This window comes from Oncorhynchus masou, chromosome 31 (assembly GCF_036934945.1).
Source record: "Oncorhynchus masou masou isolate Uvic2021 chromosome 31, UVic_Omas_1.1, whole genome shotgun sequence".
Lineage (NCBI taxonomy): Eukaryota > Metazoa > Chordata > Actinopteri > Salmoniformes > Salmonidae > Oncorhynchus > Oncorhynchus masou.
In genome coordinates this window covers 90691565-90717614 of record NC_088242.1, presented here as the reverse complement: position 1 = coordinate 90717614, position 26050 = coordinate 90691565, and the positions used below count along the sequence as shown (strand labels likewise).

At 41.8% G+C, this 26050-nt stretch overlaps 1 protein-coding gene across 2 annotated transcripts in view; it reads left to right on the top strand.

Moving 5' to 3' along the window:
* The first annotated feature begins 9850 nt into the window (after positions 1 to 9850).
* Positions 9851 to 26050, top strand: part of LOC135525340 (nexilin-like) — a 35974-nt gene continuing 19774 nt past the window's right edge. The window contains exons 1-5 of one of the 2 annotated variants that reach the window (XM_064953043.1): positions 9851 to 10000; positions 20748 to 21327; positions 21826 to 22017; positions 22640 to 22724; positions 22993 to 23141. In XM_064953043.1, the coding sequence (XP_064809115.1) occupies positions 20794 to 21327; positions 21826 to 22017; positions 22640 to 22724; positions 22993 to 23141 (960 nt within the window). In that variant the 5' untranslated portion in view covers positions 9851 to 10000; positions 20748 to 20793. Of the gene's footprint in view, positions 10001 to 20747; positions 21328 to 21825; positions 22100 to 22639; positions 22725 to 22992; positions 23142 to 26050 lie in introns of those variants that run through there. The other variant, XM_064953044.1, reaches the window with a different exon arrangement.

Below are 26050 nucleotides of genomic sequence, written 5' to 3'. Positions count from 1 at the left end.
AGATCTTCTTCTGTTGGCACTCCAATATGTCCATTAAACATCACAAATGGTCCTTTTGTTCGATAAACTCCGTCGTTGTATATCCAAAATATCTATTTATTTGGTGCGTATGATTCAGAAAATACACCGGTTCCAACTCACGCAACATGACTACCCATTATCTAATTAGTTACCTGCAAACTTGATCCAAACATTTCAAACAACTTTCCTAATCCAACTTGAGGTATTTTTAAACGTAAATAATCGATCAAATTTAAGACGGAATAAACTGTGTTCAATACCGGAGGAAAACAAAGTAGAGCGAGCTTTCAGGTCATGTGCCGCAACCACAACAGTACACTTCACTCAACCCTCGTTCTGAACAGGGCTACTTCTTCATTTCTCAAAGTAAAAACATCAACCAATTTCTAAAGACTGTTGACATCCAGTGGAAGCGATAGGAACTGCAAGCAACTGCCTTAAAATTCTAGATTCCCATTGAAACCCCATTGAAAAGAGAGTGACCTCAAATTTTTTCCCTCCTGGATGGTTTGTCCTCGGGGTTTCGACCTGCCAAAGAAGTTCTGTTTTACTCACAGGCATCATTCAAACTGTTTTAGAAACGTCATAGTGTGTTCTATCCAACAAAAAACTAATAATATGCATATCCTAGCTTCTAGGCCTCAGTAACAGGCAGTTTACATTGGGAACACTTTTCATCCTGACGTGAAAATAGTGCCCCCAGCCTTAAGAAGTTTTAAACAGGTCAACATTCACAAAGCCGCTGGGCCAGATGGATTACCAGGATGTGTACTCAAAGCATGCATGTACCAACTGTCAAGTGTCTTCACTGACATTTTCAACCTCTAGCTGACCGAGTCTGTAATACCCACATGTTTCAAGCAGACCACCATTGTCCATGTGCCCAAGGAAGCGAAGGTAACTTGCCTAAATGATTACCGACCCATGGCACTCACGGCGGTAGCCATGAAGTGCTTTGAAAGGCTGGTCATGGCTCACATCAACAGCATCCTCCTGGACACCCTAGACCCACTCCAATTCGCATACCGCCCCAACAGATCCAAAAATGACGCAATCTCATTCACATTCCACACCGCCCTTTCTCATCTGGACAAAAGGAACACCTATGTGAAAATGCTGTTCATTGACTACAGCTCAGTGTTCAACACCATAGTGCCCACGAAGCTCATCACTAAGCTAAGGACTCTGGGACTAAACACCTCCCTCTGCAACTGGATCCTGGACTTCCTGATGGGCCACCCCCATGTGGTAAGAGTAGGCAACAACAGGTCTGTCACGCTGATCCTTTACACTGGGGCCTCTCAGGGTGTGTACTTAGTCCCCTCCTGTATTCCCTGTTCACCCAAGACTGCGTGGCCAAACACGACTCCAACACCATTACTAAGTTTGCTGACGACACAACATTGTCGACAACGATGAAACGGCCTATAGGGAGGAGGTCAGAGAACTGGCAGTGTTGTGCCAGGACAACAACCTCTCCCTCAATGTGAGCAAGACAAAGGAGCTGATTGTGGGCCAACATTCCTGTGGGCTGAACAGGCCCCAATTAACATCGACAGGGCTGTACTGGAGCGGGTCGACTTTCAATTTCCTTGAGGTCCACATAACCAACAAACTATCATGGTCCAAACATACCACGACAGTCGTGAAGAGGGCCCGACAAAACCTTTTCCCCCTCAGGAGACTGAAAAGATTTGGCATGGGTCCCCAGAACCTCAAAAGGTTCTACAGCTGCACCATCGAGTGCATCCTGACCGGTTGCATCACCGCCTGGTATGGAAACTGCTCGGCATCTGACCGTAAGGCGCTACAGAGGGTAGTGCGAACGGCCCAGTATATCACTGGGGCCAAGCTTCCTGCCATCCAGGACCTATCCAATAGGCAGTGTCAGTGGAAAGCCCATACAATTTTAAAGACTCCAGCCACCCAAGTTAAAGACTGTTTTCTCTGCTTCCCGCACGGCCAGCGGTACCGGAGCGCCAAGTCTAGGACCAAAAGGCTCCTCAACAGCTCCTACCTCAAAGCCATTAGCCTGCTGAACAATTAATAAAATCGCCACTGGACAAGTTACATTGACCCCCCCTTTTTGTACGCTGTTGCTACTCACTGTTTATTATCTATGCTTTGTCACTTCGCCCCCACCTACATGTAAAAGTTACCTCAACCAACCTGTACCCTCGCACAGTGACTCGGTACCGATGCCCCCTGAATATAGCCTCATTCTTGTTATTCTTATTGTGTTACTTTTTCTTTTTACTTTTTCTTTTAGTGTACTTGGTAAATATTTTCTTAACTCTTCTTGAGCTCCACTGTTGGTTAAAGGCTTGTAAAGTAAGTATTTCACGGTAAAGTCTACACTTCACTGTAAATTTCACGGTAAAGTCTACACACGCATGTGACAAATAACGTTTGATTTGATTTGATTTTTACCTCTGGCCCAAGGGAGGAAGTGAATGGTGGGGTGAAGTCTAAAGCAGGTCTACCACACTGGCACCCCTTCTTATTTTGACATCATGGTAATCTGTGCTTTTCAAACACTCGTTCTTATTTGGTGACCCCAGCTTTGACAACATAACTTCTTCAGTAGACTTCTGTCTCATTCAAAGACAATCTCCACAACTCCTTAGTGCCCTTCTTTATAAATAATTCAAAGTCTCACTGTATCCTGTCTGTCAAATAAACAGTTTAAAATCTGACACCGTAGTCTACAGTATAGGCCCAACACAGAGTGTCTTTTTCACTGACTGTGACCTGTAGCACTAGAAGAGATGCATGCTGGTCTGGCTCTCAAGTTTCAGTTCCAGGCATTAGCCCAAGGGTTGCCTCCTGTTATGCTGGCAGGTTGACATTTATTTTCATGAATCTTGCCCTGGAGGCAGAACTTAGCGATTTCCGTTTGATGGGCCAGCTGCAAGTCAAAGTAGGCTATAGCGTAAAAATTCATGAAACCCAATTTTGTTTTTGGCCTAAGGCTAGGGTTAGGCATAATGGTTAGCAGTGTGGTTAGGGTTAAGGTTATGGTTAGGTTTAAAATGTAAGATTTCATGACTTTGTGGTTGTGCCAACGAGTCACCACTCTGCAGAGCTGCATCCAGAAGAAGATTCATGACAATAAATGCCAACCTGCAGTATGGTGGGGGATTTCCTAAAGACCTGTTTAATCACCAGTCATCTCAGTAGCTGAGTGAAAATCATATCACTTTCTGCATATTGACTGACGACAACGAGTTATTCTGTTTTTTTCCATTCTAAAAGTCTATAAAATCACTGCTTATCAGAACGTAATGCACATCTTTGCACTGGGACCAGAAAGAAATGACTAAAATGCCTTTTTCACTGTGTGATTGGTATTCTTCCCATCATGCTAATTTGGATGTTTGTTTTGAGTGCTACTTGCTGTGTATGGTCAGTGTACTGCCAATAAACGTGCTACTCATGATTTCCAAAGCCATGTCCTGTGTGAGGAAGAAGCTGGACTGGCCAGTGAGTCAGCAGCTGTGCATGGGGAGTCAGTGAGATGTGTCAAAAGCAACTTTTCTATTTATATATTTCACCACGGAGAGCACTACTTTTTCATTGTAGAGGAGGACGTAGCTTACTATTAGGAGTAGTGGGGTTAGTAATGCCATACGTGTCACATATTAGTTTGCAAACAATGTAAAAAATATATATATTTAATTCAGTTAATAATGCTGCATACACATGTAACCAATTTGAAATGGCTAGCTTTAACCTGTTTTAGAGACATTTTATCATCGACTGTCGTCACTTGCTCATTATTGTCTTGATCAAAATTACAGATTGCCTCTCATCGGCTTGTCGTCCCCTTATGCCATAATTTGTACATCTCAATTGTCAGTAGAAACCACATTTGTTTACATAAGTCAGCCATACCAGCTATGTTTTTTAAAGGCAGTAAATGAGGCTGAATTAACTTATTCGCTGCCAGACAAGGCTGCGCTGAAAGCCAGGTGTAGCAGTGGTAAGGTGTTGGGACTCTGCTGTTGGGACAGCTTTATGTAGGCCCTTACAGTTTGTGGGCACCATTTGTCACCGTTATAGTGCAATTAATGTATTGTTTAGTGTTGTGTTGTGTTGTGGCTTTGTAGTAGCAGTAGCAGTAGTAGTAGTAGCAGCAGTAGTAGTAGAGGTAGTAGTAGCAGTAGTAGTAGCAGTAGCAGAAGTAGTAGCAGCAGTAGTAGAAACAATAGTTGTAGTAGTAGTAGTAGCAGTAGTAGTAGGGCTAGTAGTAGTAGGGGTAGTAGTAGCATTAGTAGTAGTAGCAATAGTAGTAGCAGAATTAGTAGTAGTAGTAGTAGCAGCAGTAGTAGCAATAGTAGTAGCAGTAGTAGTAGTAGTAGTAGTAGCAATAGTAGTAGCAGTAACAGAAGTAGTAGTAGTAGTAGTAGCAGCAGCAGTAGTAGTAGGGATAGTAGTAGCAGTAGCAGTAGTAGTAGTAGCAGCAGCAGAAGCAGTAGCAGAAGTAGTAGTATTAGAAGCAATAGCAGTAGCAGTAGCAGTAGTAGTCGCAGTATTAGTAGTAGTAGTAGTAGTAGCAGCAGTAGTTGTAATAGTAGTAGCAGAAGCAGTAGTAGTAGTAGCAGTAGTACCAGTAGTAGTAGTAGAAGCAGTATTAGCATTAGTAGCAGCAGTAGTAGTAGCAATAGTAATAGCAGTAGCAGAAGTAGTAGTAGTAGTAGTAGTAGTAGTAGCAGCAGTAGTAGTAGGGGTAGTAGTCGTAGTAGTAGTAGTAGCAGTAGTAGTAGCAATAGTAGTAGCAGAAGTAGTAGTAGCAGTAGTTGTAGCAGTAGCAGTAATAGTAGCAGTAGCAGAAGTAGTAGTAGCAATAGTAGTAGCAGGAGCAGAAGTAGTAGTAGTAGTAGTAGCAGTAGTAGTAGCAATAGTAGTAGTAGTAGTAGTAGTAGTAGCAGTAGTAGTAGCAATAGTAGTAGTAGCAATAGTAGTAGTAGTAGTAGTAGTAGTAGCAGTAGCAGAAGTAGTAGTAGCAGTAGCAGAAGTAGTAGCAGAAGTAGTAGTATTAGTAGCAGCAGTAGTAGTAGCAATAGTAGTAGCAGTAGCAGAAGTAGTAGTAGTAGTAGTAGTAGCAGTAGTAGAAGCAATAGTAGTATCAGAAGTAGTAGTAGCAGTAGTTGTAGCAGTAGCAGTAATAGCAGCAGTATCAGAAGTAGTAGTAGCAATAGTAGTAGCAGTAGCAGTAGCAGAAGTAGTAGTAGTAGTAGTAGCAGTAGTAGTAGCAATAGTAGTAGTAATAGTAGTAGCAGTAGTAGTAGCAATAGTAGTAGTAGTAGTAGTAGTAGTAGCAGAAGTAGTAGCAGAAGTCATAGTATTAGTAGCAGCAGTAGTAGCAGCAGAAGTAGTAGTAGTAGTAGTAGTAGTAGTAGTAGTAGTAGTAGCAGCAACAGTAGTAGTAGGAGTAGTAGTCGTAGTAGTTGTAGTAGTAGCAGTAGCATCAGTAGTAGTAGTAGCAGTAGCAGTAGTAGTAGTAGTTGTAGCTGTAGCAGTAGCAGCAGTAGTAGTAGTAGTAGTAGCAGTAATAGTAGTAGTAGTAGCAGTAGCAGAAGTAGTAGTATTAGTAGCAGCAGTAGTAGTAGTAATAGTAGTAATAGTAGTAGCAGAAGTAGTAGTAGTAGTAGTAGTAGCAGCAGTAGTAGTAGCGGTAGTAGTCGTTGTAGTAGCAGTAGCAGTAGTAGTAGTAGTAGCTGTAGCAGTAGCAGCAGTAGTAGTAGTAGTAGTAGTAGTAGTAGTAGCAGCAGTAGTAGGGGTAGTAGTCGTGGTAGTTGTAGTAGCAGTAGCAGTAGTAATAGTAGTGGTAGCAGTAGCAGTGGCAGTAGTAATAGTTGTAGCAGAAGTAGTAGCAGTAGTAGTATCAAATGTATTTTAAAAACAAATAAAATGTATTTATATAGCCCTTCATACATCAGCTGATATCTCAAAGTGCTGTACAGAAACCCAGCCTAAAACCCCAAACAGCAAGCAATGCAGGTGTAGAAGCACGGTGGCTAGGAAAAACTCCCTAGAAAGGCCAAAACCTAGGAAGAAACTGAGAGGAACCAGGCTATGAGGGGTGGCCAGTCCTCTTCTGGCTGTGCCGGGTGGAGATTATAACAGAACATGACCAAGATGTTCAAATGTTCATAATTGACCAGCATGGTCAAAAAATAATAATCACAGTAGTTGTCGATGGTGCATCAAGTCAGCACCTCAGGAGTAAATGTCAGTTGGCTTTTCATAGCCGATCATTAACAGTATCTCTACCGCTCCTGCTGTCTCGAGAGAGTTGAAAACAGCAGGTCTGGGACAGGTAGCACGTCCGGTGAACAGGTCAGGGTTCCATAGCCACAGGCAGAACAGTTGAAACTGGAGCAGCAGCACGGCCAGGTGGACTGGGGACAGCAAGGAGTCATCATGCCAGGTAGTCCTGAGGCATGGTCCTAGGGCTCAGGTCCTCCGAGAGAAAGAAAGAAAGAAAGAGAGAAAGAGAGAATTAGAGAGAGCATACTTAAATTCACACAGGTCACCGTATATGACAGAAGTACCGACACATAAACTACTGCAGCATAAATACTGGAGGCTGAGACAGGAGGGGTCAGGAGACACTGTGGCCCCATCCGATGATACCCCCGGACAGGGCCAAACAGGAAGGATATAATCCCTCCCGCTTTGCCAAGGCACAGCCCACACCACTAGAGGGATATCTTCAACCACCAACTTACCATCCTGAGACAAGGCCGAGTATAGCCCACACAGATCTCCGCCACGGCACAACCCAAGGGGGGGCGCGAACCCAGACAGGAATATCACGTCAGTGACACAACCCACTCAAGTGACGCACCCCTCCTAGGGACGGCATGAAAGAGCACCAGTAAGCCAGTGACTCAGCCCCTGTAATAGGGTTAGAGGCAGAGAATCCCAGTGGAAAGAGGGGAACTGGCCAGGCAGAGACAGCAAGGGCGGTTCGTTGCTCCAGAGCCTTTCCGTTCACCTTCACACTCCTGGGTCAGACTACACTCAATCATATGGCCCACTGAAGAGATGAGTCTTCAGTAAAGACTTAAAGGTTGAGACCGAGTCTGTGTCTCTCACATGGGTAGGCAGACCATTCCATAAAAATGTAGCTCTATAGGAAAAAGCCCTGCCTCCAGCTGTTTGCTTCGAAATTCTAGGGACAATTAGGAGGCCTGCGTCTTGTGACCATAGCGTACATGTAGGTATGTACGGCAGGACCAAATCAGAAAGATAGGTAAGAGCAAGCCCATGTAATGCTTTGTAAGTTAGCAGTAAAACCTTGAAATCAGCCCTTGCCTTAACAGGAAGCCAGTGTACAGAGCTAGCACTGGAGTAATATGATCAAATCTTTTGGTTCTAGTCAGGATTCTAGCAGCTGTATTTAGCACTAACTGAAGTTTATTTAGTGCTTTATCCGGGTAGCCGGAAAGTAAAGCATTGCAGTAGTCTAAACTAGAAGTAACAAAAGCATGGATTAATTTTTCTGCATCATTTTTGGACAGAACGTTTCTGATTTTTGCAATGTTACGTTTATGGAATAAAGCTGTCCTTGAAACAGTCTTGATATGTTCGTCAAAAGAGAGATTAGGGTCCAGAGTAACGCCAAGGTCCTTCACAGTTTTATTTGAGACGACTGTACCACCATCAAGATTAATTGTCAGATTCAACAGAAGATCTCTTTGTTTCTTGGGACCTAAAACAAGCATCTCTGTTTTGTCCGAGTTTAAAAGTAGAAAGTTTGCAGCCATCCACTTCCTTATGTCTGAAACAGGCTTCTAGCGAGGGCAATTTTGGGGCTTCACCACGTTTCATTGAAATGTACAGCTGTGTGTCATCCGTATAGCAGTGAAAGTTAACATTATGTTTTCGAATGACATCCCCAAGAGGTAAAATATATAGTGAAAACAATAGTGGTCCTAAAACGGAACCTCGAGGAACACCGACATTTACAGTTGATTTGCCAGAGGACAAACCACTCACAGAGACAAACTGATATTTTTCCGACAGATAAGATCTAAACCAGGCCAGAACTTGTCCGTGTAGACCAATTTGGGTTTCCAATCTCTCCAAAAGTATGTGGTGATCGATGGTATCAAAAGCAGCACTAAGGTCTAGGAGCACGAGGACAGATGCAGAGCCTCGGTCTGACGCCATTAAAAGGTTATTTACCACCTTCACAAGTGCAGTTTCAGTGCTATGATGGGGTCTAAAACCAGACTGAAGAATTTTGTATACATTCTTTGTCTTCAGGAATGCAGTGAGTTGCTGTGCAACAGCTTTTTCTAAAAATTTTGAGAGGAATGGAAGATTCGATATAGGCCGATAGTTTTTTAATATTTTCTGGGTCAAGGTTTGTCTTTTTCAAGAGAGGCTTTATTACTGCCACTTTTAGTGAGTTTGGTACACATCCAGTGGATAGTGAGCCGTTTCTCATGTTCAACATAGGAGGGCCAAGCACAGGAAGCAGCTCTTTCAGTAGTTTAGTTGGAATAGGTTCCAGTATGCAGCTTGAAGGTTTAGAGGCCATGATTATTTTCATCATTGTGTCAAGAGATACAGTACTAAAACACTTGAGTGTCTCTCTTGATCCTAGGTCCTGGCAGAGTTTTGCAGACTAAGGACAACTGAGCTTAAATTAGTAGTTCGTAATTTGCTTTCAAATGATCATGATCTTTTCCTCAAAGAAGTTTATGAATTTATTACTGCTGAAGTGAAAGCCATCCTCACTTGGGGAATGCTGCTTTTAAGTTAGCTTTGCGACAGTATCAAAAAGAAATGTCGGATTGTTCTTATTTTCCTCTATTAAGTTGGAAAAGTAGGATGATCGAGCAGCAGCGAGGGCTCTTCGATACTGCACGGTACTGTCTTTCCAAGCTAGTCGGAAGACTTCCAGTTTGGTGTGGCACCATTTCCGTTCCAATTTTCTGGAAGCTTGCTTCAGAGCTTGAGTATTTTCTGTATACCAGGGAGCTATTTTCTTATGACAAATGTTTTTAGTTTTTAGGGGTGCAACTGCATCTAGGGTATTGCGCAAGGTTAAATTGAGTTCCTCAGTTAGGTGGTTAACTGATTTTTGTCCTCTGACGTCCTTGGGTAGGCAGAGGGAGTCTGGAAGGGCATCAAGGAATATTTGTGTAGTATTAGTAGCAGCAGTAGTAGTAGCAATAGTAGTAGCAGTAGCAAAAGTAGCAGTAGTAGTGGTAGTAGCAATAGTAGTAGCAGTAGCAGAAGTAGTAGAAGTAGCAGCAGTAGTTGTAGGGGTAGTAGTAGCAGTAGTAGTAGCAATAGTAGTAGCAGAAGTATTAGTAGTAGTAGCAGCAGTAGTAATAGCAACAGCAGTAGCAGAAGTAGTAGTAGTAGCAGCAGTAGTAGCAATAGTAGTAGCAGTAGCACTAGTAGTAGCAATAGTAGTAGCAGAAGTAGTAGTAGCAGTAGTAGTAGCAGTAGCAGCAGTAGTAGTAGTAGTAGTAGTAGTAGCAGTAGTAGTACTAGTAGTAGCAGTGTAAGTAGTAGTAGCCTACTGCAAAAAAATAAAACAAGCCAATGAAAGGTAGGTTAAACAGTTTATTATAATGTATACATTTACTCACAAAATAATTGTTCCAAAGGCAGGGAATATCATTTGACAGATAAAACACGGTCTGGGTTAATGGAAGAGAGATGCAGCTGTATCTGTGTTGGGCGAACAGGAAGGACCATGCGTTTTTGAGGCGACAGCTGAAGCTGGCGCTGGCGCGCGCGGAATGCGGCTGTCGGCCAAAGTAGCGGTACTTTCATGAAAGCTGGTTGCGGATACGTAACCTCACCCATTAAACTTTGAGTCGTGAACGCGGCGCAGGCATCTCCATGCTTTGACAAATTCGGTTTTCTATACTTGACATTACATTTGTTTTAATCCACTTTCTGCACAGAAAAAAAGTCCTAAAATAAGGAGGATATTACACTGAAACAGGTAAACTTTTTCCTGCAAAACTTTAATTTAAGATAATGTGTGTTATGTGGATGTTAAAATTCACATGTTGGGGAGAGTTTACATTTTGCCCCTCAATGGTTGATCTGGAAATTGAGATTTGTAACGTGAAGGAGAACATAATGCTATTCAGAAGACGACGCAAAATGTAATTTATTAATAAAAAAAATAAAAATTGAAAATTGATATATATCAGTCAGGCCTAGTTGACTTTGCTTTGACATTCAGCTGTTTTATTTAGCTGTAAAATAAAAGATGATGATAGTTTGGTTTACTCCAGCATAAAGGGACAAACATGAGCAAACATCAAACAAATAAATGCTTTTTTTAAAATATACACAGATTATTCTAGCATCTTGTCATGGTATTTAGTGGCAGCTGAGTGTACTATTAACCAAAAATAGGATTTGACTTGCCAGGTCTAAATGATTTGGTTAACGATGATATAGCAGTTCAAGTTAATCTACACAAATCCTTGCATGAATTGTGTGGTCAAGAAAAGTATTTATGAGTGTAACTATATCAGGGTAATGCAATAGCCTGTAGATCATAATTAAGGTAATTAATACATTTTGATTATTTTTTGCCAACCTATAAAGGTCATAATTGATACAGTAGGACACTTAAGTTAATATACCATATTGAAGTGCTTCAACAATACACTGTAAAAATAGAAAGTCTCCAAAATTCATAATTGTGTAATGAAACCATAAAAAATGAAGGCACCTAAGCTGATATCTGATGTTTGGAGGGTGTTTGAAGGTAAACCTAATGGAAATGTTTAAGTACACAGAATGATATAAAACAGAAATGTAGTACTCTGAAACACCCAAAGTGGTTGTTGAGGGCGGCAGGTATCCCAGCGGTTAAGCGTGTTAGGCCAGTAACCAAAAGGTTTCTGGTTGAAATCCCTGAGCTGGCAAGGTGTTAAAATCTGCTGTTCTGCCTTTTGAGCAAGGCACTTAACCCCACACAACTTCTGTTGTGGATGTTGATTAAGGCGATTAAGGCAGCTCCCCACATCTCTCTGTTTCAGAGGGGTTGGGTTGAATGCAGAAGATGCATTTCAACCTGAATATTCTTGTTTTTAAGACGTTTCAGTGCATGTAGAAGGCAGCATCAAAACACAAAACTTGTGTTTCTTATACAGTCAATGGTTTAGAAAAGCAAATGGTTTATAAGGTGCTTCTACACCTGCATTACTTGCTGTTTGGGGTTTTAGGCTGGGTTTCTGTACAGCACTTTGAGATATCAGCTGATGTACGAAGGGCTATATAAATTAATTTGATTTGATTTATAGCCTGAATATTCATTGATGGGCCTATGAGGCAGTAAATTAGTACATTTCGTAAAAGTTTGCCAACTCAACCACACAGCCACACTGTTAAAGAAAAAACTGGAGTGAACTGAAATTGACAAGAAAAATAACCAACATATACTTAATAAAAATGTATGCAAGTCATGCAGAGCCCTTTCTCTAGCGGTAACGCACCCAGTTTAGACAGGTCAGCCCTCCTCACCAATGACCGGGGTTAAAATCCCAATCCAACCCTTCAATCTGTTTCTCTCACTCCCACTGTTTCTCCCACTATCTGTTTCCCCTCTGTCATTTCATAACTATCATAATACAAAAAATCCCATCAAAATCTCAGTTTAAACGAGAGCTATCATATCTCAATCCACCACATCCGCCTATGTCGTCTTTCCGCATTTTAGGTGGAAGGTGGCCGAGCTACAGCGGTGTTTGTCAGACCATGAGACATCGCAAAAATCCGTCTTCTAACGAATACATTTGTAGCGTTTGAACGGTTTGGCCTACAAATTATTATGGAAAAAGGAGACTCTCACGAACACGACGGTGTTCTCCGTTTTACTCTCCGACCCTCACAAGTGTCATTAGACTCATCTGAAGGTAACCCATACAAACTAATGGATTGTGCCAACAAAAATAAGGGGTTAAATATGTGTCCAAAACAACACAAATCTTTCCTGAGTTTTCTTATATCTCCTAGATATAGGAAATACACGTCAAAACCTTATTCATTGTGATTCATTTTTTGACTGTCTTATTTGACTGAAGAGGCACAACGCTGGCTCACCATTCAACATTCTTCGTTTTATTAGATACGTTTAAAGGATGGACATTTCGGCCTTCAATGGCCTTCTTCAGAATCGTTTTTTTATGCCATTTATAAATGTGTTGTTCAATGCGTTTCTATGGGCTATAGCAGTAAAGGCCAAATTCAATATACATTTTTTTGTTTGTTGATAAAATATCATTTTTTTTCTATACCTGAAGGGGTCCTAACATTCAAAATGAAATAGCTAAACAATGCATTGTTAAAACAATTCCATATGTTAACTTAGTACACCCTAAAATAAGGTAAATCCAACTTAATATGTTGCTCAAAATGTATCTTTCATGAGGATAACCAAAGAGAGAGACAATTGAGTGACTGAACTCATTGGAAGTCTGGTTTTCATCTCTTCAACGGTGTTGTATGCACGTTTGAAGAAAGAAAAGTATGTTTCTACTGTATATTAGTATTAAGCTCGTTGTGCCGTGAAGTGTAATAGATCATGATGAACGCATATCAAAACCATCAGACATATGAAGTTCAATGAGGACAACATCCATTTCCACATTCATGCTTGGCAATGGAAAACACTAGTGCTGAATCTTTAGTTCTTTCAGTTGAACCTGTCGTTACTGCTGGTGGTTCAAACAAACACTGTGCTTGACAGTGCCTGCTGAAGCGGTATATAATAGCAAAAGCATAAAACAATGTTAAACTTTAAGACACCAAGCAAAAGGATTTAATTCTGCGCGTGACAGGATTCAAATCATCAGAATACTGTTTGGAAGCTTAAGAGAGAGGAAACTGCACCAATTCTGCACTAAATTGGACTCGAAACACCAAAATAGTGTTTTCAACCTTTTCTGTTAGTGTTCCTAGTCCCTGGCAAGGTGTTACACCATGTAACGTTTCAAAATGTCTCAGGATGATGTTTTTCAAGTTTTGTCTCCTTCAAGTTGGTGATATTATAAAAATGCATGAAATTATATTATATTTTGGCAAAGGCCTACAACTTCTTTGTAGAGAGAGATGGTGACTTGGACATTGTGTTTGCTTACTGTTTCCCCAAATTGTACCATTTTGTCCATTTGTGATTTGCACAGACACAATATTGTGATAAAAAAGGTATATTCATTTAATTTATATGAATTATAGACTTTATTATCATGCCTGATTATCACAGCTGGATTGAAGAGGGCAGTGCAGTCTGTTAACCAGCTCCACAGCTGTGACAGACGTTCTGAACCCAGTCTAATGATTAATTGGACAGAGGGAAACATAGCCAGTCGAGATAACCTCTTAGAAAGTTGTCTTGAGTTATTCATATTTTGGTCAAATCAAGTTAATTACCTGTTACTCTCTCTGTTCTCAACCTTCAGACTGGTAATCCACACCATCAACATCATAGTAGTTGTCGCAATCAAAGTAATTGCTGTGATATGTGCCAACACAGCTGTTCATCAGGTGTGTAATGTGAGATTGATTTAACTCAAAGTCTAACTATACACTGTTAATTAAGTAGGCCTGTTGATCAACAAAACAACATTTGGTACATTTAGGTCTAACCTTCAACTTTTAAATCCATGAATCAATGAAATCAATCAAATGTTATTTGATGGCCTGTCTCATTTTATTAAGCATGTGTTAACCCCAAACCTCCCTGACTGTTTACTTCAGTATCATTACCAAGTGAATTGATGATAATACATTCTACATTTAGCTTACATTTCTAACACACTGATAAACAGTAACCTTTTTCTAGTGTCTGATGACTCTATGGCCAAATTATCTCTTGCTCGTCCGATTGTCTGGTACTGAGTCTGGTACTGAGTCTGTTACTGAGTCTGGTACTAAGTCTGATACTGAGTCTGGTACTGAGTCTGGTACTGAGTCTGGTACTGAGTCTGTTACTGAGTCTGGTACTAAGTCTGATACTGAGTCTGGTACTGAGTCTGGTACTAAGTCTGATACTGAGTCTGGTACTAAGTCTGATACTGAGTCTGGTACTGAGTCTGGTACTGAGTCTGGTACTGAGTCTGTTACTGAGTCTGGTACTAAGTCTGGTACTGAGTCTGGTACTAAGTCTGATACTGAGTCTGGTACTGAGTCTGGTACTGAGTCTGGTACTGAGTCTGTTACTGAGTCTGGTACTAAGTCTGATACTGAGTCTGGTACTAAGTCTGGTACTGAGTCTGGTACTAAGTCTGATACTGAGTCTGGTACTAAGTCTGGTACTGAGTCTGGTACTGAGTCTGTTACTGAGTCTGGTACTGAGTCTGGTACTAAGTCTGGTACTGAGTCTGGTACTGAGTCTGTTACTAAGTCTGGTACTGAGTCTGTTACTGAGTCTGGTACTGAGTCTGGTACTAAGTCTGTTACTAAGTCTGTTACTGAGTCTGGTACTGAGTCTGTTACTAAGTCTGTTACTGAGTCTGTTACTAAGTCTGGTACTAAGTCTGGTACTGAGTCTGGTACTAAGTCTGTTACTAAGTCTGGTACTGAGTCTGGTACTAAGTCTGGTACTGAGTCTGGTACTAAGTCTGTTACTAAGTCTGGTACTGAGTCTGTTACTAAGTCTGTTACTGAGTCTGTTACTAAGTCTGGTACTAAGTCTGGTACTGAGTCTGGTACTAAGTCTGTTACTAAGTCTGGTACTGAGTCTGGTACTAAGTCTGGTACTAAGTCTGGTACTGAGTCTGGTACTAAGTCTGTTACTAAGTCTGTTACTGAGTCTGTTACTAAGTCTGTTACTAAGTCTGTTACTAAGTCTGGTACTAAGTCTGTTACTGAGTCTGTTACTAAGTCTGTTACTGAGTCTGATAATGAGTCTGGTACTGAGTCTGTTACTAAGTCTGTTACTAAGTCTGGTACTAAGTCTGGTACTAAGTCTGGTACTGAGTCTGTTACTGAGTCTGGTACTAAGTCTGGTACTAAGTCTGGTACTGAGTCTGTTACTGAGTCTGTTACTGAGTCTGTTACTAAGTCTGTTACTAAGTCTGGTACTAAGTCTGGTACTGAGTCTGTTACTGAGTCTGTTACTGAGTCTGTTACTAAGTCTGGTACTGAGTCTGTTACTGAGTCTGTTACTGAGTCTGTTACTAAGTCTGGTACTAAGTCTGGTACTGAGTCTGTTACTAAGTCTGGTACTGAGTCTGGTACTAAGTCTGGTACTGAGTCTGTTACTAAGTCTGGTACTGAGGCTGGTACTAAGTCTGTTACTAAGTGTGGTACTAAGGCTGGTACTAAGGCTGGTAGTAAGGCTGGTACTAAGGCTGGTACTAGGGCTGGTACTAAGTGTGGTACTAAGTGTGGTACTAAGTGTGGTACTAAGTGTGGTACTGAGTCTGTTACTGAGTCTGTTACTAAGTCTGTTACTAAGTGTGGTACTAAGGCTGGTACTAAGGCTGGTACTAGGGCTGGTACTAGGGCTGGTACTAGGGCTGGTATTAGGGCTGGTACTAAGTCTGTTACTAAGTGTGGTACGAAAGCTGGTAATAAGTGTGGTACTAAGGCTGGTACTAAGGCTGGTACTAAGGCTGGTACTAGGGCTGGTGCTAAGGCTGGTAATAAGTGTGGTACTAAGTGTGGTACTAAGTGTGGTACGAAAGGCTGGTACGAAGGCTGGTAATAAGTGTGGTACTAAGGCTGGTACAAAGGCTGGTAATAAATCTGGTACTAAGTGTGGTACTAAGGCTAGTACTAAGGCTTGTACTAAGTGTGGTACTAAGGCTGGTAATAAGTGTGGTACTAAGTGTGGTACTAAGGCTGGTACTAAGGCTGGTAATAAGTGTGTTACTAAGTCTGGTACTAAGTCTTATGTTTTGTCAAGGGTCTGTTGGGTGACATGTGGCTACCGACCCTCGCTCTGTCCAACCGCATACCACTCATCAGAAATAGCCATGAACACATGGTCTGGACACACAAGCGGGCTATACTTAGTGTCCTGGCCCTGCATAATGTGCTGTGGCTCAGCATACTGAGGGGAGGAGGTGGAGGACGAGCACCCCTTTCCTTCCCCAAACTGCAGCAGCCATGAGGTGCCTGCCTCCCCAAACATACACCCGCAAAACTCCAGCTGCTCTGCAAAAACATATGTATTTATCATGTGATATTCTGTAGGGTATTGATCAATCGCATGTATTTTATAGAGCTATTTTGCAGCAGTTATCACAAAGTGCTTCACAGTACACTTTGTTTGCTGTACAGTATAAATATATGTAGGGTACACTCTTAAGTTTGTCCCCATAGTGGAACCCTTTTTGGTGCTGGGTAGAACCCTTTCCAGAACCCTCTATGGATGGTTCTTCAAAGATCCCCCTGATATATAATGAATAAAAATATAAACTCAATATGCAACAATTTCAAAGAATTTACAGAGTTGTAGTTCATAGAAGGAAATCAGTCAAATTAAATAAATTCATTAGGCCCTAGTCTATGGATTTTACATGACTTGGCAGGGTTGCAGCCATGGGTGGTCCTTGGAGGGCATAGGCCCACCCACTTGAAAGCCAGGCCTACCCACTGGGGAGTCAGGCCCAGCGAATCAGAATTAATTTTCACCAACAAAATGGCTTTGTTGCAGACATAAATACTTGTGTTGTGTGGAAAAAAATGTACATTTTAAAGTGACCTTTTATTATCCACAGTACCTGTGGAATCATGCTGTTTAATTAGCTTCTTGATTCACCACACCTGTCAGGTGGATTGATTATTTTAGCTAAGGACAAATGCACACGAACAGGGATGTAAACATATGTGAAAATTTGTGTGTAACGCTCGTCGAAATAGGTAGACCAAGGCGCAGCGTGATTTGGGTTCATCATAATTTATAGAATGTGAACCAGCAACAAAAACAATAAAGAGAAACAAACAAACGATCATACAGCCTTGTAGAGCTCAAAAGCAACAATACAAAACAAGATCCCACAAACAACAGGTGGGAAAAGGCTACCTAAATATGATCCCCAATCAGAGACAACGATAGATAGCTGCCTCTGATTGGGAACCATACCAGGCCAACATAGAAATCTAAAAACTAGACTACACAGAGAAATAATAATCTAGAACACCCCCCCAGTCACACCCTGACCTACTCCACCATATAAAATAAAGGCTTTCTATGGTCAGGACGTGACAAAGTGGAACATTTCTGGGAATTTTTTTCCAGCTCATGAAACATGGGCCAACACTTTACATGCTCTGTTTATATTTTTATTCAGTGTAGTTCTGCCTAGAACCCGATATGAAATGTTCTGCTTATAACCGTCTATGAAGGGTCCTACCAATAACCATTTTATCATCTAAAGATTATTCCTAGAACTGCTATGAATGGTTCCCCCAGCTTTATTAGCCTTTAAAATGTTATTATTAATGACAATAGATTATATACGTCATAAGGACTTTCTTTGAGGGCCTAGTTCTACCCTAACACAGTGGTGTTAGAGAAGATCCTGGTTGACAGGTCACATTAGGCCTGCAAATCACATTATGCTGGCTTGCAAAGTGACGTGTAATTCCTACTGGAATCCAGCCAGAGTTAGGATATCCAACAAGTGGAAATGTTAATCACCTGTAACTTGCATTCTGCATGACTACCAGGATAGGGAAGATTGAATACTGAGACTACCTCAATCATCTAAACTGGAAAAACCATCTCAGTAACAGATCCAATAAATCAAATTACTAATAGATTGGATTATTTTTTACAAACTGGATATTTTTTATCATCCTGTAGCATAAATCTAATCAACCAATCAATGTACATGCAAAAGCACAGAGATTACCATAAAACAAACAATTCTGAAAATCTCCATGCAATAGAGCATCCTGGGAAATATTATAGTTGGTTTTATATAGAACCCTTCTTGCCTTCCAAAGAATACTTCTTGCCTTCCAAAGAATCATCTGTCACGCCTTGGTCTTAGTATTTTGTGTTTTAGTTTATTAGTTAGTCAGACCAGGGTGTGACATGGGGTTATTATGTATTGTATTTCCGTATTGGGGTTTGTAGTGTTTGGGATTGTAGTTGATTAGGGGTGTGTGTGTGTGTGTTTATTAGGTTGGCTGCCTGAGGCGGTTCTCAATTAGAGTCAGGTGATTCTCGTTGTCGCTGATTGGGAACCGTATTTAGGTAGCCTGGTTTTCTCCTTGTATTTCGTGGGTGATTGTTCCTGTCTCTGTGTAGTGTGCACCAGTCAGGCTGTAATAGGTTTCACGTTCTGTTTGTTATTTTTGTATTTAATAGTTATTCGTGTATAGTTCGTTCGTTTGTCTTTCTAATAAACATGAGTAACCTACACGCTGCATTTCGGTCCGACTCTCCTTCAACAAAAGAAGAACGCCGTTACATCATCAAAGAACCCTGTATTCCAAAAACAGTTCTTAGGATGTTAAAGGTTCAAGGTAGAACCCTTTGCCTTACAAAAAAACTCTTGTCTTCCAAAAAGGGTTCTTCAGATCAAAATGGTTCTTGGTATAAACTTTTTGGAACCCTTTTTTAAAGAGTGTAGTGAAACAGATATTAAAAGTTACACACATTATTGAAGTCCATACATGTATAGGCTAGCCATTTACCACACCAGACTTCAGAAAGGGCACTACATAATGTTTACTGGTAAAATTGTTGTCCTAGTTTTGCATTCGGTATAGGGCATTCAATAAACTCAATCTGAAGTTCATCATTGGGAGAAATGTTTCACCATTACGTTGCACGTCTTTGAGGAAAACCGAGGTGAATGAGACTACATTTTGCTAGCTCTTTTCTTTACAGTATGTTTCATGATGGGGCAGAGGAGCCTCATAAACATTTTGAAGGGATATACAGTGCATTTGTAAAGTATTCAGACCTCTTGACTTTTTCCACATTTTGTTAAGTTACAGCCTTATTCTAAAATGGACTAAATCATTTCCCCCCTCATCAATCTACAAACAGTACCCCATGATGACAAAGCAAAAACAGGTTTTTAGAAATGTTTGCTAATTTATACAACATTAAAAAAATGAAATATCACATAAGTATTCAGACCGTAGCGTTAAGTGTTGTGGTGGAGTAACGAAAAGATTCCCTGTGTCTGTGACGCCCGCCGTTTGGTGCGACACAGACCCGTTCCCGAGCATGGGGAAACTGAGAAGACACTGTCTGTCCTATTGAGTTTTGAAGCAGAGTATGAGGTGGCGGTGCTATCTAATGGGGGAGCAGCCTTAGAAGTTGATGTTGCGGACAAAAATGATTCAAGGAAATGAAAATGGTATAACTTGAGAAGGCAAGAACGTGATGTACATCTCATTCGAAAAGTGTATATAAAGCATTTAGAAAATAATACATTTACATAAGTATTTAGACCCTTTACTCAGTACTTTGTTGAATCATCTTTGGCAGCGATTACAGCCTCGAGTCTTCTTGGGCTTGGCACACCTGTATTTGGGGAGTTTCTCCCATTCTTCTCTGCAGATCCTCTCAAGCTCTGCCAGGTTGAATGGGGAGCGTCGCTGCACAGCTATTTTCCAGGTCTCTCAAGAGATTGTTGTCCCGAAGCCACTCCTGCATTGTCTTGGCTGAGGTCCTGAGCGCTCTGGAGCAGGTTTTCATCAAGCATCTCTCTGTACTTTGCTCCGTTCAATCATGCCTTGATCCTGACTAGTCTCCCAGCCACTGAAAAACATTGCCACAGCATGATGCTGCCACCACCCTGCTTCACCATAGTGATGGTGCCAGGTTTCCTCCAGATGTGACGCTTGGCATTCAGGCCAAAGAGTTCAATCTTGGTTTCATCAGACCAGAGCATCTTGTTTCTCATGCTCTGAGAGTCCTTTAGGGGGCATTTGGAAAACTCCAAGCGGGCTGTTATGTGCCTTTTACTGAGAAATGGCTTCCGTCTGGCCACTCTACCATAAAGGCCTGATTGGTGAAGTGCTGCAGAGATGGTTGTCCTTCTGGAAGGTTCTCCCATCTCCACAGAGGAACTCTAGAGCTCTGTCAGAGGGAACCATTGGGTTCTTGGTCACCTCTCTGACCAAGACCCTTCTCCGGTTGCTCAGTTTGGCCGGGTGGGCCAGCTCTAAGAAGAGTCTTAGTGGTTCCAAACTTCTTTCATTTAAGAATGATGGAGGCCATTGTGTTCTTGGGGACCTTCAAAGCTGCAGAAATGTTTTCGTATCCTTCCCCAGATCTGTGCCTCGACACAATCCTGTCTCGAAGCTCTATGGACAATTCCTTCGACCTGATGGCTTGGTTTATGATCTGACATGTACTGTCAACTGCGGGACCTTATATAGACAGTTGTGTCTTTCCAAATCATGTCCAATCAATTGAATTGACCACAGGTGGACTCCAATCAAGTTGTAGAAACATCTCAAGGATGATCAATGGAAACAGGATGCACCTGAGCTCAATTTTGAGTGTCATAGCAAAGGGTCTGAATACTTATGTAAATAAGGTATTTATGTTTTTTTTCTTCACTTTGTCATGATAGGGTATTATTGTGTGTAGATGAATACATCTAAGGATATGGCTGTAACTTTTAAAAAATTATGGGAAAGGGGAAGGGGTCTGAATATGAATAATAAATTATGAATAATACATGATTATGTGAAGAGAAAGATGTTTGTTGTTATTGTACCATACCATAATGGTGTTTTTATTTTTTTGACAGGTAATATTTGAATAGGGCTCTGTTAATTTGTCAGCGTGGCGTGAACATGACTGAGGTAGCACAAAATATTGCTGATGTCGCACACGACATGACTGATGTTGCACATGATATGTGTGATGAAGCACACAAAATGAGTGATAAAGAGAACAACGACAACATGAACGAGTTGCATGGCCATGTGGCACACAAAGAGGACAATGTGGAACACGACAAGCATGATTTGGCACACAAAGACAATGAGGCATACAAAAATAACGATGTGTCCCATGACGAACATGATGCGGCACAGGAAAAGAATGAGGCGCACAGCGACAATGAGGAAGAAGTTCACACCGAAGAGGATGAGGTTCACACAGAGCCCGAGGAAGAGGAGGAGGAAGAAGATGAGGCACACGACAGGAATGATGTGGAGCACAAAGAAAATGATACAGTTAAGGACAAGGCAAGGCAAAGTTCAAGATCTAGGAAGAACAAGAACGATGTGGCACAAAATGGAGTGGCACATGACATGAACGATGAGTCAGAGAAAGAAGAGAAGGACCAGTCACAGAACGAATCTGAGGTAGCTCTGAAACAAAAGGTGAGGCACGGCCCTGGGTGTTCATCCTGCTATCAACAGTTGAAATGGATATATGTGATATGTACTTTGCTTCTGGATAGATTTACCATTCAAAAGAGTCAATTTGAAGTGTAGCACATTGCTGAGTCAACCACACTAGGGCAGGGATGGGCAACTGGCCGGCTGCGGGCCATAACGCCCCCCTTTTGTGGATCAAATTTTGCTTAGGGCCCCCAAAAGGCTAGGGCCGGCTCTGACTACACGTGTGGGTAAGAATTTGGGTACACAGACCTGCTAGCAACTGCGGCCCCTCATGATGAGTTCAGATTTTTTGTGGCCCCCACCCCCATCAAAGTTGCCTATCCTTGTGTTAGGGATTGACGGCCTGTAGATCTTTCATAACGTTTCTGTAACGTTCAGCTAAATAATACTATTCAAAACGTCTCTTTTAGATCTGAGAACCACACTCCTATATATGAACCTTAGCAATTCATTTCTTGTATTTTTGTCTTACTCCAGAGACTTCTGCGCTCCAAAAAGCCGGTGGCCAGGAGCTACGTGCCCCAGATCGGTAAGGCTGATGTGAAGAACAAGTTTGAGGCCATGCAGAAGGCCAGGGAGGAGCGCAACAGTAGGAGGAGCCTAGAGGAGCACCAGAAAAGGAAGGAGCAGTACGTCAAGGAGAGAGAATACAACCGCAGGAAGCAACAGGTTGGAGGTCAAACACCGAGAGAGTTAACCCCAACTAACTGTGGCCTGCATGGCATGGAGCACAAGCCTCAACAACAGCAGTGTGGGTGTACTGGAAAACTCATATCAGCATCATATCACTTTGCACAAAAAAATCTCAATGTTCTATTGAAATATCTTAACAATTATGTTATAGATGTGCTTGGTTTGTGCTTATGTCAATTTAGGGCAAACTTATACCCAAAACATGGGGATAATTGAGAACATACTAAATACATTTTCTATTTTACGCATGTTGTCCTTTATTAAAAGCTGTATCACAGGACACATTACAGTAAAACAAGCAACGTCTGATACAAGGGTGGAACACCTTGATCCTCAGGAGGAGGGAAGAAAACGCCCTGTACGGTAGTAGCTAACTCTTAGAGACTGGATGCCTAAGTGTTGATCTCCCCCTATGTCACAACCGCATGATCCAATCAGAGGCCTCCCTGTGGGTCACATGCTTGCGCTATTTTACCAGATTAGGGCCTTGAGTACTTTCTGGGCCCAGCATGGCTCCTGAGGTGGCTAGCGTGCAGAGCAGATGATCCCAGATAAACCGGTAACCTCTCAGCAACGCTCTCCCTCTGATCCACCACAGATAAAAGAACTACTTGCCTCCAGTGATGAGGAGGAGGAGGTGAAGCCGGCCAAGGTAGAGAAATCCTACGTCCCCAAGATCACAGGTAGGAAATGGGGGGCAGGTGGGCTGGGAGAGGCCTGAGGGGGAGGGTGCTGTCCTTACCCTCATCTCACCCATTGGGTTGTATTCATTAGGCAACAAATGGAAGGAAACAGACTGAAACAGGGTGAGACTACCTGGACCTAACCAATAATTAACGCTCATTATCATGTCCATTGCAAACTGTTGTAAAACGTTGCGGGCCTAATGAACACGACCCTTTTGTTTGTTCTGTGGTCTCATCATCAACATGTGGGGTCTACACTCTACAGGCAGTGTGAAGGGGAAGTTTGCCGAGATGGAGAAGCAGAGACAAGAGGAGGAGAGGAAGCGGATGGAGGAGGAGAGGAAGAAGCGCGCCGCCCAGGACATCATGGAGAAAGCGAAGATGCAGAAGGAGCTGGCCAAGAAAGCCGCAGAGGTAAGCTTGCGGGATTCCTTCGTTGGGCCAGAGGTAAACTGTAATGTAGCCTATAAGGGAAGCAGTACATCAGGGCTGGATTGCTCAATCGCTGCCCCTGATGAGGGACTGGCCTCTACCTCTGTGTAATCAGTCAGGTAATCCTCAACTGCCACCTGGATGATGTATTTTAAGTGCCATTTGAAAGGCTAACAGTTGCTGCAAAGGACTTGAGTGGTGCTGCAATCCATTGCAGTTCTGAGAGCACATATCGTGTCTGATACAGTATATACTATCAGAGCTACAGTACCGGTCAAAGGTTTTGGAATACCATCTCAATCAAGGGTTTTCTTAATTTTTACTATTTGCTACATTGTAGAATAATAGTGAAGACACCAAAACTATTAAATAACACACATGGAATCATGTAGTAACCAAAAAATTGTTAATTTTTGTATTATTTTTTTTATATTTGAGATTCTTCAGAGTAGCTACCCTTTGCCTTGATGACAGCTTTGCACACTCTTGGCATTCTCTCAACCAGCTTCATGAGGTAGTCACCTGGAATGCATTTAAATTAACAGGTGTGCCTTCTTAAAATAATTTATTTCCTTCTTAATGTGTTTGAGCCAATCAGTTGTGTTGCGACAAGGTAGGGGGTTATACAGAAGATAGCCCTATTTGGTTAAAGTGCAAGTCTATATTATGGCAAGAACAGCTCAAATAAGTAACAAGAAACGACAGTCCATCATTACTATCAAGTGCTATGATGAAACTGGCTCTCATGTCGACCGCCACAGGAATGGAAGACCCACAGTTACCTCTGCTGCAGAGGATAAGTTCATTAGAGTTACCAGCCTCAGAAATTGCAGCCCAAGTAAATGCTTTACAGAGTTCAAGTAACAGACACATCTCAACATCAACTGTTCAGAGGAGACTGTGTGAATCAGACCTTCATGGTCGAAATGCTGCAAAGAAATCACTACTAAAGGACACCAATAAGAAATGACATGCTTGGGCCAAGAAACACGAGCAATGGTCATCAGACCAATGGAAATGTGTCCTTTGATCTGGAGTCCAAATTTGATAATCTCCACATGTGTATTTCCCACCATAAAGTATGTATGAGGTATTATGGTGTGGGGGTGCTTTGCTGGTGACACTGTCTGTGATTTAACCAGCATGGCTACCACAGCATTCTGCAGAGATGCGCCCTCCCATTTGGTTTGGCTTAGTGGGACTATCATTTGTTTTTCAACAGGTCAATGACCCAAAACACACCTCCAGGGTGTGTAAGGGCTTTTTGACCAAGAAGGAGAGTGATGGAGTGCTGCATCAGATGACCTGGCTTCCACAATCCCCGACCTCAACCAAATTGAGATGGTTTGGGATGAGTCGGACTGCAGATTGACGGAAAAACAGCCAACAAGTTCTCAGCATTTGTGGGAACTCCTTCAAGACTGTTGGAAATGCATTCCAGGTGAAGCTGGTTGAGAGAATGCCAAGTGCGTGCAAAGCTGTCATCAAGGCAACGGGGGGCTATTTGACGAATTTCAAATATGGAATATATTTTGATTTCTTCAACACATTTATAGATTTGATGTCTTCACTATTATTCTACAATGTAGAAATTGTCAAAATAAAGAAAACCCTTGAATGAGTAGGTGTTCTAAAACTTTTAATAGGTAGTGTATATCATATAAATCTTCAGATGTGTCATCACACAGCCTTCTTCAGATACAGGCCTTAGAATGTGCCATAAACTGAAATAAGCTGGCTGCTTAAGAAGCATTCAGCGCTGTGCATTAACGCATTAAATGTTTAAAGCATTAAAGCATTCAGCGCTGTGCATTAAAGCTAGGCTAGTCTCTGCCACGGGCTTTCATCTCACCTTCGGTATGACGTGAGTGAAGCCTGGAAGCCGAGTCTAATGCTAGGCTAGCTGTAGTTGTAGCCATGCCAAACTAGATTGAAGCCAGTTCTTCATTACCAAATCGAGGTTGACCTAGATACAACAAGGTACTGGATGGTTACAAGTAATAACAAATTTTTTGACATTTCAAATTTCATTTGTTCAAATTTATAGTGCAAATTTCAAGTATACAATAGAAAACATTCATGTTATTCTTTCAAATTCAATTGAAATACACCTGCTAATACACCTGCTAACCTTTGCGTGCCATTTCAGGATCACTCTAATGAATATGTTAATGACCTTGTACAAGATAGGGAATTACATAGTACTTAGTACTACTAGACTAATTCTAATGTAATTAAATTAAAGGAAGAGTGGTACTGAATGTACTTTCTATCTTGGCACAGGGCAATTACAGAGATGTTCCAATAGAGTTACTCTGACAAAGCCTATTGAAAGGGTTTCCTTTTTGTGGAAATGCGTTTGGTTTGGCTGTGGATGGACAGGCTGCATGGATATTGTCTGTTTATATTCCGTGCTTACTGTTCACACAGTGTTGTTATTAGTTCTACTCCACTGAATTGGAGTCATTTGTCTCTTGAACATGATGAAAGCTGGATAAACCCATCTCTTCATTGTCTCCTTTCACTGCAACCTACTGCATGTACCTATACTGTAAAAGTTAGTGAAAACTTGGGGAATTCTTCCTGGTTTATTGAGCCTGGGAGGTAGCTTCAATCGGAGCCAGTACTGACTGAGTGGGATAGAAACAACTGGGCTAATGAGTTCTACTGCTGCTGCTTGAGCCACAGACGCTGCCGGGTATAGACAGCATGTGACTGGTAAATGTTTCCCACACCACTGACTGTCTAAATTAGCCCCTGCTTCCTAGCTAGCTGACTGAATTAGACTCTCCTATCTTAGGGCTGACGTTCACTGACAGGTCTACTGCAAATGTTGGCCATTACCAAAAGAACGTTCTCCTTCAAGGCCTATCTTCTGTGTGTGCGTGTGT